The sequence below is a fragment of the Eutrema salsugineum genome, unplaced genomic scaffold, assembly GCF_000478725.1.
Source record: "Eutrema salsugineum unplaced genomic scaffold, Eutsalg1_0 scaffold_14, whole genome shotgun sequence".
In the NCBI taxonomy this organism is placed as follows: domain Eukaryota; kingdom Viridiplantae; phylum Streptophyta; class Magnoliopsida; order Brassicales; family Brassicaceae; genus Eutrema; species Eutrema salsugineum.
This window is the reverse complement of record NW_006256877.1, coordinates 8,852,181-8,865,042: the sequence shown is the minus strand read 5'-3', so window position 1 is coordinate 8,865,042 and position 12,862 is coordinate 8,852,181. Positions and strand designations below refer to the sequence as shown.

At 46.5% G+C, this 12,862-nt stretch overlaps 2 protein-coding genes across 2 annotated transcripts; one reads left to right on the top strand and one right to left on the bottom strand.

Moving 5' to 3' along the window:
- The first annotated feature begins 999 nt into the window (after window positions 1-999).
- Window positions 1,000-2,231, top strand: LOC112088484 (uncharacterized abhydrolase domain-containing protein DDB_G0269086-like). The gene is made up of 2 exons (XM_024158766.1): window positions 1,000-1,386; window positions 1,461-2,231. The coding sequence occupies exons 1-2, from the start codon at window positions 1,000-1,002 to the stop codon at window positions 2,229-2,231; spliced, it is 1,158 nt and encodes a 385-aa protein (XP_024014534.1).
- Window positions 2,232-6,765: 4,534 nt separating this feature from the next.
- Window positions 6,766-8,001, bottom strand: LOC112088483. Its single transcript, XM_024158765.1, has one exon. The coding sequence runs from the start codon at window positions 7,999-8,001 to the stop codon at window positions 6,766-6,768; it is 1,236 nt and encodes a 411-aa protein (XP_024014533.1).
- Between the last annotated feature and the right edge of the window lie 4,861 nt (window positions 8,002-12,862).

The window sequence follows — 12,862 nt, the reverse complement described above, 5'->3', positions numbered from 1 at the left end:
AGAGAAACTCGAAAAATATTTTATATAAAATGTCCCTCCAAAATGACAAGTACAACGAGTTTATATAGAAGCATAGGCAAACCATCGGTCATGCTTAGGAAATGACAAAAACACATACTCGGCCGAACTTGACTTTGAAGTTCCGACCCACCAACCAAGCACAGATTGAACCACAGTCATAAGGATAGTACAGCCCTTAACCTCGTTAAAACCCCACCGGTAAACTCATTGGGACAACCCCGGGTGCAAGGAACAAGAGTATTAAGGAACCATACCTGACCGAGTTAGTTAGTACCTTGGTATGTAAGTACGGTTTTGGGGCAGGCTGCTGGTTCCGTTCCTTGGTTTGATCCTTGGTTCCACAGCTCGGTAAGAAACTTATGGACGGCCCTCGCAAGCTTCCTGGTACACGACCGGGTCATTGGGCCCGATTGGGGTCGTGTTTGGAACCTCCTTTTCGACCCGTGGTTCATGCGCCTCGATCCACGGTCCAAGTTCTTTGGATAGATAATTCTTGACTTCTATATCATTGTAATTGTAATACTTTCTCTCAGTGTCTTGGATGTCTATCATTTGCGTATTCTTTGATGCTTTACTAAAAACTTTGTCATGAAAAAATCTAGTAGGATAAAACCATGGCAAAGAAAAAAAAATGCATCCACGCATCTCTTCTTCTGGAAATATTGCTCTTTAAATGTATATCTTTTGCGTTTTCATCAGCTGCCTCGTTAAAAATCTCGTCATAGAAAAACTCATTTGGAATAAAAACCATGATAAGGGAAAAAGAGTGCAGTCACGCATATCATTACAATTCTCCCCCTGGAAACATCATCTTTAGGAAATGCATTCCAATTATACACACCATCTTTTTGGGAAATCTTTATAAGTAGGGTTTAGGGTTTAGGGTTTAGGGTCACCCCTCAAACCGACCCGCCGAACCGGGATGAGACGACCCGAGCTGCAGAGGGTAATACGACCGAGGTGGTCGAAAGAGATGTGATGCCCGAGGTGGAACAGGGCGAAATTGTTCCCGAGGCGTCTGGGGGCGATTCAGTGGTTCGGAACAAAGAGCCTTCGAACTCCGCTATTCTAGCCCTGCCGAAGTCGACGAGGCCCCCGACTTCCGTCGTGCAGAAACACGACCCGAGCCGAAAACGTTCGGCTGCTGATAAAGGGAAGGGGGTCGCTGTTGAGAGGGACGAGCCGTCCAAGAAGAGACGGAAGCCGACGTCCGGAGAATCCGCCGCGCGCAAGTTGGTCGTTGATGACCCTGACGCCTCCGCCATAATGTTCTCGCGTGTAAATAACGCGAACACGCGTCTTCCTCCTCCGGAGAAGTTGAGGAGGCCGAGGTCCTACGGCGCAATGGCGCAGCGCGGGACCAAGGTACATTCCATTTTGCTTTCCTTTGCTTTCGTGAATTTTCGCTAAGTATTTGACGAGTACATTCCATTCTGCAGTTTGTCGCGGCCATTAACGATCTAATGGCCGAGTACGAAGCGGACCTGTCTAAGGTCGAACGTCGCTTGGCCGAGGCCAAAATTGAGTCCGCATCGTCGAAAACGAAGCTGGAAGAGGCTCAGACCGAAGCCGCGGCGGTAAAGGGGAAGCTGGACGAGGCGACGGCCAGGGCGTCCAGGCTGGAGGAGGAGAAGATCGTCCTACGTGCAAACGTAGATAAAGTCTCCGCCTCGGTCATTCGCCTTGAGGAGGCGAGGAGAGCCAAAAGTGCCGAGGTGGCGATGCTGAAGAGGCGTATCGAGGCCAAGGATGCCTTGTTTGATGCCAAGGTCAAGAGGGCGAAAAAGGAGGCGAGGCGAGAGCTTACAGCAAAGTTTCAAGAACGCCTCGCCAAGGTGGAGGAGGGTCTGGTTCGGCTTGAAAAAGCCAAGAATGACGAGAATGATCTGGGACAGATTAAGGGCAATCTGGCGATGATTGCCGACCTGAAGAAACCAGATGCTCCGACGCTCGACGACGAGGAAGCGAAGCCGAAAAGCTGGGAAAGCGAGTATGCCGATGAAGGGGCGTACGAGCGTATCGCTTCCGAGATTCGGGGCGAACTGTATTACTCTCCCGTTTCGCCGGACTCAGTTGACACAACCCTCGGTAACGAGCCGATCGAAGAAACAGCGGCCAATTTAGGCGTTGTCGACCCGAACGGCTCGAATGCGGGCACGCCGATTCCCTCGAACCTTCTCGCCGATCGTGAGACGCAATCCGCGGCATGAGTTTTGGCTCACAAATTTTTCTCGCTTGTTTTTGTACCTAGATTTTTTACCCGCTCCTTGTTGAACTTCTATGTGTTTTGTGCCTGGACGGCTTTATCCACCCGACTCTTTATTTTTGCTTAATGGATATATTTTCCTTAGCCGTTTTTCGGTTTTACTTGTCCATTGATTCGTAGAAGTGTTTACGTAAACTTGTCGAGGACGAGGGCTGTTATGTCGATTTTTGCCTTAACTATATTTTCGAAATTGACCGGAACACGGGCTAAGGGATGAATTGTTTTAAGGACCTCGTTTAGGTTCAAGGCAACTTTTGATAGTAAAAGAGTGTTACGCGATAATGTTCATGGCGAGTTTTTGTTGGTAATGCCGAGCCGTGCTTACGGCGAGGCGTTTTTGCTTTGAATATTGCCGAGCCGTGTAAACGACGAGGCGTTCCTGTTTCGAATGATGTCAAATTGTGAAAACGGCGAGGCGTTTTGCTTCGAGTGGTGCCGAGCCGTAAAAACGACGAGGCGTTCTGCTTTTGTTAGCCGAGGTTGAAGTGTTATCGAACCTGTCTAAGGATCGGTGTTCTCGAGTATGTTTATCCGGGTTTAAGAGTTTACTTCGGTTTTAGAGAAAGCGATGTAGTCTCGACTTATATTCTCGTGTGCGATAGTAAACCGTGGCGACCAGGTACGTTTTTGGTCTGATACTTGTATAGCGCGCTTAATTTTTATCCGTAGAGGATGTAATTTGCACCCTCGTCCTAGGAAAGGTGGTAAAAGTCCGTTTAGAGAACTTTGTACTTGTTGTCCCGTTGTGGCCAGCAACGAGACGAGGCGTTCGGAGGCTTAGTTTGCCGAACTGAAACTGAGGACTGATTAAGGTCCGAGATAATCGGGTCATGATATTATGCGATGTGGTATGATTACTTGCCGAAGTGATGAGTGATAAAATTTTAAAATCCGAGCTTGTTACAATGTGAAGCTAGCCGAAGCGATAATAATTGAACTAGGAATCAAGGGCAAAAGTGAAATAAGTAGATGATTAAAAACGAACTGAGAATATGCCGAAGTGGCGACGTTCCTAAGTGGGTAAGTCAGAATAATAGAGTTAAAGGAGGTATGTGTACACGTACCCACTCCCCCCCCTTTTTAGGAGGGGGGACAGCTGAACCCGCCCGAAGACGGGCTGCCTACGTACCCTTTGCAGGGATCAAGCCGTCCCGTAGTTCATGCTGGTCGTGCTGTATCCTTAGTGATAGTATTTCTTCAGATGCATTGCGTTCCATGATCTTGGAATCGCCTCGTCGGCTAGTGTCGCGAGTTCGTAAACTCCCGGACGAACCACTTTGGTGATCTTGTAAGGACCTTCCCAATTTGCTCCGAGCTTTCCTGCGTTCTTCTCCCTCTTTGAATCTTCGGCTACGAACGTTTTTGTTGTAGTACCGCGCCGTTGCTTGTTGGTAGTTCTGAATTCGAACTAGGGCTTGGTCGCGCTTTTCGTTGATTAGGTCGAGCTCATCTAGCATCATTAAGTGGTTTAAGCCTTCTTGTCCTGGTAGAAGTCTTCGTCGAATACCTGGAAAGTCCACCTCGGGGGGAATTACGCACTCCGATCCGTAGACCAGAGCGAATGGAGTTTCCCCAGTGGCTCGGCGCGGAGTTGTCCGATGAGACCAAAGGACTCCTTCGAGTTCGTCTGCCCACCGTCCTTTCTTCTCGTCGAGCCTCTTTTTCAGACCGTCGAGGATCGTCTTGTTGGCTGCTTCGGCTTGTCCATTCGCTTGAGGGTATCTTGGCGTGGATTTGCTGAGGCGGATTTTCCACTTCTCGCAGAAAGCTTCGAAGCGTGTTGAAATAAACTGGGATCCGTTGTCGGTGACGATCTCGTAAGGGACCCCGTGTCGGCAGATTATATTTTTCCAGATGAAGTGTTCGACCTGGACATCTTTTATACTTGCGTAAGAATCGGCCTCGACCCACTTGGAAAAGTAATCCGTGAGGACGAGCAGAAAACGCTTCTGTTTCGAGCGATGTAGAGGTCCGACGATGTCCATCGACCATCTCATGAATGGATAGGGCGATGAAATTGACGAGAGCAGCTCGGTAGGTTGGTGAATTGTTGGGGCGTGCCGCTGACATTTCTCGCATTTCGCCGTGAATTTCTCGCAGTCTTTGACCATCGTAGGCCAGAAGTAGCCGTGCCGTTTTATCTTGATAGCGAGCGACCTTCCGCTGGAGTGGTTACCGCACGCGCCGCTATGCACCTCGTGCATGATCTTTTGTGCTTCCGGTCCTTCGACGCATGTCATGAGAGGCCCCGAAAATCTCCATTTAAACACCTTGCCATCGACGAGGACATAACGTGCTGCCTGAGCTTTAAGCTTGCGGGCTTCCCATTTGTCGGTTGGCGCCTCTCCGTCGGCGATGTACGTTCGGATGGCCCCGAGCCATTCTTTGTCGCAGCCGTATTCCGGCTCGGCCGACGAGGCGTCTTCCTCCATCGGAATGGCTTTGTCGTCTTCTGGCTCTTGGTCAGGAGGATTTATCAGCCGAACTCCTTCTACTTCTTCGATGCTAGGGCGTTCGATGAATTCGACTGGGATCGTTCGTCGGAGGTCCGGGTCCGAGGTTGAAGCAAGTGCTGCTAATGCGTCGGCCGAGGTGTTTTCTCCTCGGGGAATGCGAGTGAGTTCGAACTCATCAAACTTTTGCACCAACTCCCGGACCACTTTGAGGTAAGCGCCCATACGTCCATCCTTCGCCTCGTATTCTCCGTTGAACTGACATGCTACGAGCTGCGAGTCGCAGAAGGTTCGTATTCTTTGAACTCCGATTCCTTGTGCTAGCCGTATGCCGGCGATCAGTGCCTCGTATTCCGCTTCGTTATTCGAGGCGTGGAAGTTCAGGCGAAAAGACTGCTCAAGTATTTCTCCGGTGGGAGAGGTAAGGCGGATTCCTATTCCCGAGCCATGTTTAGATGACGAGCCGTCGACGTGCATTGTCCATACTTTGTCTAGGGTTGGCTCATTTGTTGCTTCGGCCGGGAGTTCAATCAGGAAATCAGCGAGCACTTGTGATTTTGCAGACGACCTATTCCGATACTCGATGTCGTATTCGCTCAGCTCTATGGCCCACTTGGCGAGCCGACCGGATTGGCTTGGGCTGTGCAGGATCGAACGCAGCGGAAGGGTGGCGAGCACAACAATCGAATGCGACTGAAAGTATGGGCGCAGCTTGCGAGCCGAGACTACGACGGCTAGGGCGACCTTCTCGATTTGTGGGTAGCGGGTCTCGGCGTCGGTCAGTGTTTGGCTGATGTAGAAAATGGGTTTTTGCTCGGATCGTTCTTCTCTGATTAATACCCCACTTACAGCTGTAGCAGACACCGCGATGTAGAGGAAGAGCGGCTCTCCTTCGACCGGTTTTGCTAAGATTGGCGGGCTCGCCAGATAAGTCTTCAGTTCTTGGAAAGCCGTCTCACATCGTTCGTCCCATTCAAATTTCTTGTTTCCTCTGAGGGTGTCGTAGAAAGGCAGGCATTTGTCCGTGGAACGGGAGATAAATCGATTTAGCGCAGCGACTCTTCCTGTTAACCTTTGTACTTCGCGCTTCGTCCTTGGAGAGGGCATTTCAACTAACGCCTTAATCTGCTTGGGGTTTGCTTCTATGCCTCGGTGGGTTACCAGATAGCCGAGGAATTCTCCCGAGGTGACTGCGAATCTGCACTTCGCCGGATTTAGCTTCATGTTGTGCTTGTTCAACTGCTCGAAACATTCTTGTAGGTGCGCGACGTGGTCTTCCTCCTCGAGTGACTTAACTAACATGTCGTCGATGTATACCTCCATAGTTTTCCCGAGCTGAGCTGCAAACATTTTGTTGACGAGCCGTTGATATGTTGCTCCTGCGTTTTTGAGCCCGAACGGCATGACTTTGTAGCAATATATCCCGCGATCGGTTATGAATGCCGTTTTTTCCCGATCATCAGGATGCATCAGGATCTGATTATAGCCGGAGAACGCGTCCATAAATGTTAACAGTTTGTTCCCCGCAGTGGCCTCGACGAGCCGGTCGATATGTGGCAGGGGAAAGCTGTCTTTTGGGCACGCCTTGTTGAGGTCGGTGAAATCCACAAAGACTCGCCACTTGCCGTTCTTCTTCTTCACAACCACCGGGTTTGCGAGCCAGTCCGGATATTTGGCCTCGGCGATTGATCCTACCTGGAGTAATCTTTCAACTTCGTCGTTGACTGCTTTAGCTCGTTCTGGACCAAGCTTTCTTCTTTTCTGCTTGACTGGCTTGAAGGTTGGATCCACATTAAGCTCGTGACAGGTTACGTCGATGCTGATGCCTGGCATGTCTTCCGCCGTCCAGGCAAAGGTATCGATGTTTTCCTTGAGGAGGGAAAGGAGCTTGCTTCTCAAAGGTTCGCCTAGTTGTGTTCCAATTTCGACGCACCGCTCCGGATGCGCCTCGTCTATGCACACCGAGTCCACTGCGTCACATATCGGCTCGGTGCGTGTTTCGCGGCTCTCCGCGACCTGTAATTGCTATAAGAGTTTGGAGAGCTCGTTCGCAGGCTCTCTGTCTGTCTTCATCTTTTTGCGGTCTATGTCAGCTCGTGCGTCGGTGACGGGGTTCCTTAGCTTATGCTCGGTTAGGAAGCAATTTCTTGATTCCTTCTGATTTCCCCATATCGTTTTGACACCTGATGGAGTTGGGAATTTGAGACAAAGATGATAGGTGGAAGGTACCGCCCTCATCCCGTTGATCCAAGGGGTTCCCATGATGACGTTATAGATGGCTGGGAGGTCAGTGACACAAAACTCGACGATCTTGGTGACTCCGCCAGCTACCACAGGAAGCCTGACCGTTCCCATAGTCATCGTCGTTTCTCCCGAAAATCCGGTTAGAGGTTTGGGGATTGCCTCCACTTCGGAGAGGTCGATTCCCATTCTCCTGAGCGTTTCCCTGAAGATGACATTCACCGAGCTTCCAGTATCGATGAGCACCCTTGCTACGTCATGATCCCTGATCGTTAGCTCGACTACTAACGGATCATTGTGAGGTCGATCGATTCCTGCTGTTTCCTCCTCAGCAAAAGAGATCACCGTGTTTGGGATGTCAGTCGGCTCTGCCCAATTCTCCTTTGCTTCGGCTCGGCGCTGATAGGCTTTGATTAAGGAAACGGTATCTTGATAGTACTGGGATCCACCCATGATCATATTGATCCTTTGCCTCGGCTCGGGTCGCTCTTCGGGTTCGCCTCGCCTGTCGCGCTTGGGGTTGTCGCCTCGTCGGGGAGGATTCGTTGGTTCCGCCGCACCGCTCGGCTCGGCTTTTTCCTGTTGTTCGTTAGGGACGAGGTCCTTGAGGCTGACCGCGTTTTGGAGATCTCCTGCTGCCATTTTGGCTGCGAGCTTTGCTCCCAGGGTCCGGCATTGAGCCGTTGAGTGTCCGTAAGTCTGGTGATACTCGCAGAAAGCCTTCTCGTCGTAGTTGGCTGACTTTCTTACCCAGGTATTGTTGCGCAGCTCCCCTCTTCCGCGTCCGGAGCTGACCTGGTAGTTATGGGCACCTCCGCTCCTAGGTTCCTCCGAACTCTGCGTTGCCGCGTTGGTTGATGGATTGCCCTTCTTCGCTGGGCGTGGCACAATTGAGCTTCGGATCGCTGCTTTCGTGGCTTCGTACTGCTCGTCCAAGTTTTTCATTTCCTCCTCGTTTACGACGAAGTCTGATGATCGGTGCAACGCGTCTTGAATTGTTTGCGGCGTATTGAGAGCCATCTCGCGGCGGAATTCGGATTTGTACCACAAGGATCGTTTCAGAGCCTCGAGTGCAGCCTTGTCGCTTATCCCTTCTATTTTGGATACGACCGCCTTGAATCACGTCATGTAATCCCGAAGCGGTTCGTTCGGTCCTTGAGATAGTGTCCATAGATCGGCATCAGATGTTCCTCTGTCCATAAACATCGAGTATTGTTTAAGGAACAAGGCGGAGAGCTGCTGAAAACTGCCGATTGAATTTCGTTCCTGCCTTGAGAACCACTCGAGTGCGGCTCCCTTGAGATGCTCCACGAAGAGCAGACAGTATCCGGCATCCACTTCGCGCTCGGTGAGTTTAGCGACGTTCTTTGTGAAAGCTCGCCCCATCGCTATTCGAAACGCTGTGATGTGTGCTTTTGGGTCGGTTGTTCCTTCGTAGAACGGAATTCTCACCTTCCCTGGCTCGGGAATCCTGGCTTCCGTGATCCTTGCAGTGAACGGGGTTCTTTGGGTTTCTTCGAGCATTCGGTCGATTTCGGGTGCGGCACTTGTCGCGTTGTGCACTTGGGATTTCATAGCGCGTATTTCAGCTACCGTTCGGGCCATAGAGGCTCGCAGCTCTTTAAGCTCGAGGGTTTGTGCATGAGACATTCCCTTTGATTCGGGAAGTCGCTCCCGCTCCTTTCGCCTCGGCTCGTCTTCGCGCTCTTCCTGCTCGTTCCATTGGGGATTCTCGTCCGCTTCGGTTGGGTTATCGCCTCGGGCTAGATCGGAGACTTCGTCGGTCCGGATGCCATTCAGTGCCGAGGCGAGTTCTTCTTCACTGATTCGACGAGCCGAGCCAGTTTGTTGCGGATTTATGGTCTCGTCGTTTTGCTGGGCGTCTACGTCGATCGCGTCGTCTCCTTCCTCGCCGGCTCGTTGCCTGGAGTTGCGGCGTAGTGGAGGCGGCTCGGTCATGTTGATTCGGGTTGCTGCAGGAGTGCGTTCGTCGAGGGGACGAAGAAAAGAGGAGTTTCTTGCACCACTCCCTGAGGCTTCGGCGGGCGTCGAGAAGTCGAAGCGTCTCCGAATTCCGTCCATCGGGTCGTTGACTCCGGCTCTCCAAGTCGGATGCCGTCGCTCTGCTGCCATTGCGTCAAGCCTCGCCGTAATCGCCTCGTTTCTTTTGTCTTGGTCGTCGATCTTTTTCATCAACGCAGCTATCATGTATCGCATCTTCTCATGGGTTTCGGTCGTCGCCGTTGTTGTCGGCGCGGTCGTTGTGCCTGATCCTGGAGCGTCCCTATCCGCGCCGTTACTGGTGTTGTTGTTGTCGTCGTTAGCGTTGCTCGCCATTTTCTTCGAATCTTAAAGCTTTGTCGATATAGAGTAAGAAAGTTCCTGTCCCCACAGACGGCGCCAAATTGTGTGAGCCAAAACTCGCACAACCTAAGATTTGTAAAGAAAACTAAGGGATCGGAAACTTCTAGGGCTTATCGCCAAAAACAGTAAAATCCAAAGAAGCTTTTCTTGCTGTGAAAGTGTTTGGTTCTTATTGCTTAGGGTTGCCAAAAGTTGGCGGAATGAATTACATACACCACATATTTATACTGATTTTCTAAACCGCCTAGCCGAGAATCTCGGACGAGATTTTCGGAATATTTCCTTATCGCCTCGTGCGGCTGATCGACTTTGCATCTCGCCTAGGGTTTTTCGTGGGCTTCGCCTCTTCAAGGCTTCGGCTCGGCCCATCATGCTTTCTTTACGGCTCGGCCCACTTGACATAATTCGCTCCACCTCTCCGCGGTACGGCTCGGCCCAGGTATTTAAGGCAGGGGCTCGGCCTATGTTATGTTATACGGCTCGGCCCATCTCCTTCTTCTCGGCTCTCCCACCTGGCGATCGCGGCTCTCCCGCCTTTCTTGGTGAAAACGGCTCTCCTTCTTGCCTTGGTGAGAACGGCTCTCCCGTTTTGATGATCACGGCTCTCCCATTTTCTATACTTAGTTATTTTGGGATGGTTTACTTGTGTGGGGTGGAAACCGACCCCAACAGTTATTTCCAAAATTGTTTGAAAGAATAACACAGTTTTATCTGTATTATGAGGTTTGAAAAATCTGTTTTTCCCAAAATATTTTTCGATTGTTGAAAATGGGTCATTGCTGACCAAAAATCCTTTTTCAATATTTATAATGTTTTGGTAAATAATTTTTTCAAAATTTTCAGAAAGTGAGTTTTGAGGAAACTCCTTCAGAATAATTTTTGAATTATTCGAAGGTTTTGAAATCATTTTAGGGGTCTGGTTTTCATGTGAAATTATTTTTGAAGGGACCTCAGAGGATTTTAAAACATTTTTCGAAGAGGGGGTTTTAGAAGAATCACCCTTCGCCTGTTTTGAAAAACTTAGCTCGAAGGCTTTTTGTAGCTGTAGAATTTGATCCATGATTTTCTCTGGAGTTTGAAGAGAATCAGAATGTTCTTCTTTTTCACATTCTTTTTTGTAACGGAGATCCAGGGTTCTGTTTTTATCTATGGAGATGTGTTTGGGGGTAAGGTTTTTTTTGGGATTGGTTCCAGGGATATGCCTTTTCCTTTATCAATCTTCCTCGGAGGCATCGTACCTGTTTTGAAGAAATTCCCTTGTCAAGAAATCTGGAACAGAGTTTGAATCTCCTTTAATATATTCTATATCAAAATCAAAAATACTTAAAATTGCTTGCCATCGTGCAAAAATTTGTTTTGAGGCAAGGTTTTTAACATCTTTTTGTAAAACATCTTTAGCGCTTTTGCAATCGATACGTAATAATTTTTTTTATTCAAGAGATCACTTTGAAATTTTTGTATACATAGTACTATACTTAAAATCTCTTTTTTAATAGTAGAATAATTTCTTTGGGTATCATTCCAATGCGAAGATGTAAATTGTATTATACTTTCTTGACCATCTATGTTCTTTTGTTTAAGAATACCACAATATCCTACATCTGATGCATCTGTTTCTACAATCTTTTCTAAATCTGGATCCACTATGTGCAGACAAGGGATTTCAAGAACCTGCTTTTTAATTATTTGTACTAGTGCAGTATGCTCTTTTGTCCAAGGAACTGGGTTTTTCTTTAGACGACTATGTAATGGTTTTGTTATCCTATTAATGTTAGGACAGAAATCTAATACATAATTAAGACTACCAAGGAACCTTTGTAACTGAGTTTTATCTAAAATTTTATCTGGAAATTTGTTTGCAAATTCTAAAGATCTTTCTATCGGGGTTATCATACCTTGCGATATGTAATGCCCTAGAAATCTGATCTTAATTTGGAATAAAGACATTTTTGTTTTTGAAACAACAAGACCATTTTTTCTTGCAACATAATAAAATGTCTTCAAATGTTTAAAATGTTCATCAAGAGAATTTAAAAATATTAAAATATCATCAATGTAAATAATACAAAATTTTGAATATTCAGAAAATATGTCATTCATGATTCTTTGAAATTCCGAAGGTGCATTTTTTAAACCAATTGGCATTACATTCCACTGGTATTGACCAAAAGGAACCATACATGCTGTTTTATAGCGATCTGTTTTAGAGATTTGAATTTGCCAAAATCCTGATTTAAGATCAAAATTTGAAAATATGTGGGCAGAATAAAGCTTTTGAAGTAAATCTTTTTTATTTGGTATTGGATATCTAATCTATTTTAATGCGGTATTTAAAGGTTTGTAATTTATTACTAACCTAGGAGTGCCTCTCTCAATTTCAGAATTTTTATTCGCATAAAAAGCAGCACATGACCAAGGAGATCTTGATTTTGAAATTAAGCCTTTGTATAAAAGATCAGAAATTTCTTTTCTACAATGTTTTTCTAATTCAGAGTTCATTTGTATAGGACGAGCCTTAGTGGGAATTTCTTTTTCATTGAAATTTCCCTCGTATGGCAAATCAACAATGTGTTGTTTGCGATTCCAAAAGGCTGTTGGTAATTCTGAATAAATTTCCTTTTCGAAAAGTTTTTCAAGATTTAAATTTTGTCTTTTACTTCTTTCATATCCAAAGCCTTCTTTGTTTTTTGTAGTAAAAATTCAGATTTTAAATTTTCCAAATGGAATGTTTTACTATATATTAAAGAATTTAAGAAATTCTCTTGTATTGAGCAAGCTTTTATTAAATTTAGACTTCGCATTTTAGGTGATTCAAGAAATTGGAAAGACAGTTTTTTGTTTTGGGTTTTAAAAGAAATTGAATCATCCATAACTTTGTATGGTGTGATTAAATTTATGAAGGGAGTTCCTAATATAACATTCTGATATATATCATCTGTTAAGACGAATGCAGTCTTGATGAATATATTATCTTTTAAAACTGAAGCTTCTGCTTTAGATGTTATGCAGAGTTTGGAATTATTAGCAGCAGATAATTTTTCTCGTGTTTCTAGATGAAAAAATTTTGGGACAAGCCAAGACTTGATGCAATTAAGATCAGCGCCTGTATCAAACAGAGTGATCGTATCAATTTTGTAATTTTCAGAAAAAACAAGTGTGATTTTTATTTTATATTTTCGGGAAGTGATTTCTCTTAAAACACAGAGGAAATCTTTAGGGGCAGAGTCTAGAGACTGTATTTGTTCTTTGAGACTGATATCATCTTCTATGTTATCTAGGTTATCATTGTCTTGTTCATCAGAACTAGAATCATGATTCCCTTTGATAGAAGATATAATTGAGTGAAAATACTCAGAATCCCTTTTTTGTTTTTCTCTAAGAGTTTTGAGATCATTTTTTACCTCTTTTATTTCCATCCTAAGATCTTGAATTGTTGTTTTAGAACTATCTTTCTTTCTTTTGTTAAGGATTGTGGTTAGATCATACGATGATTTTGAAGATGTTGGATTATGAGGCT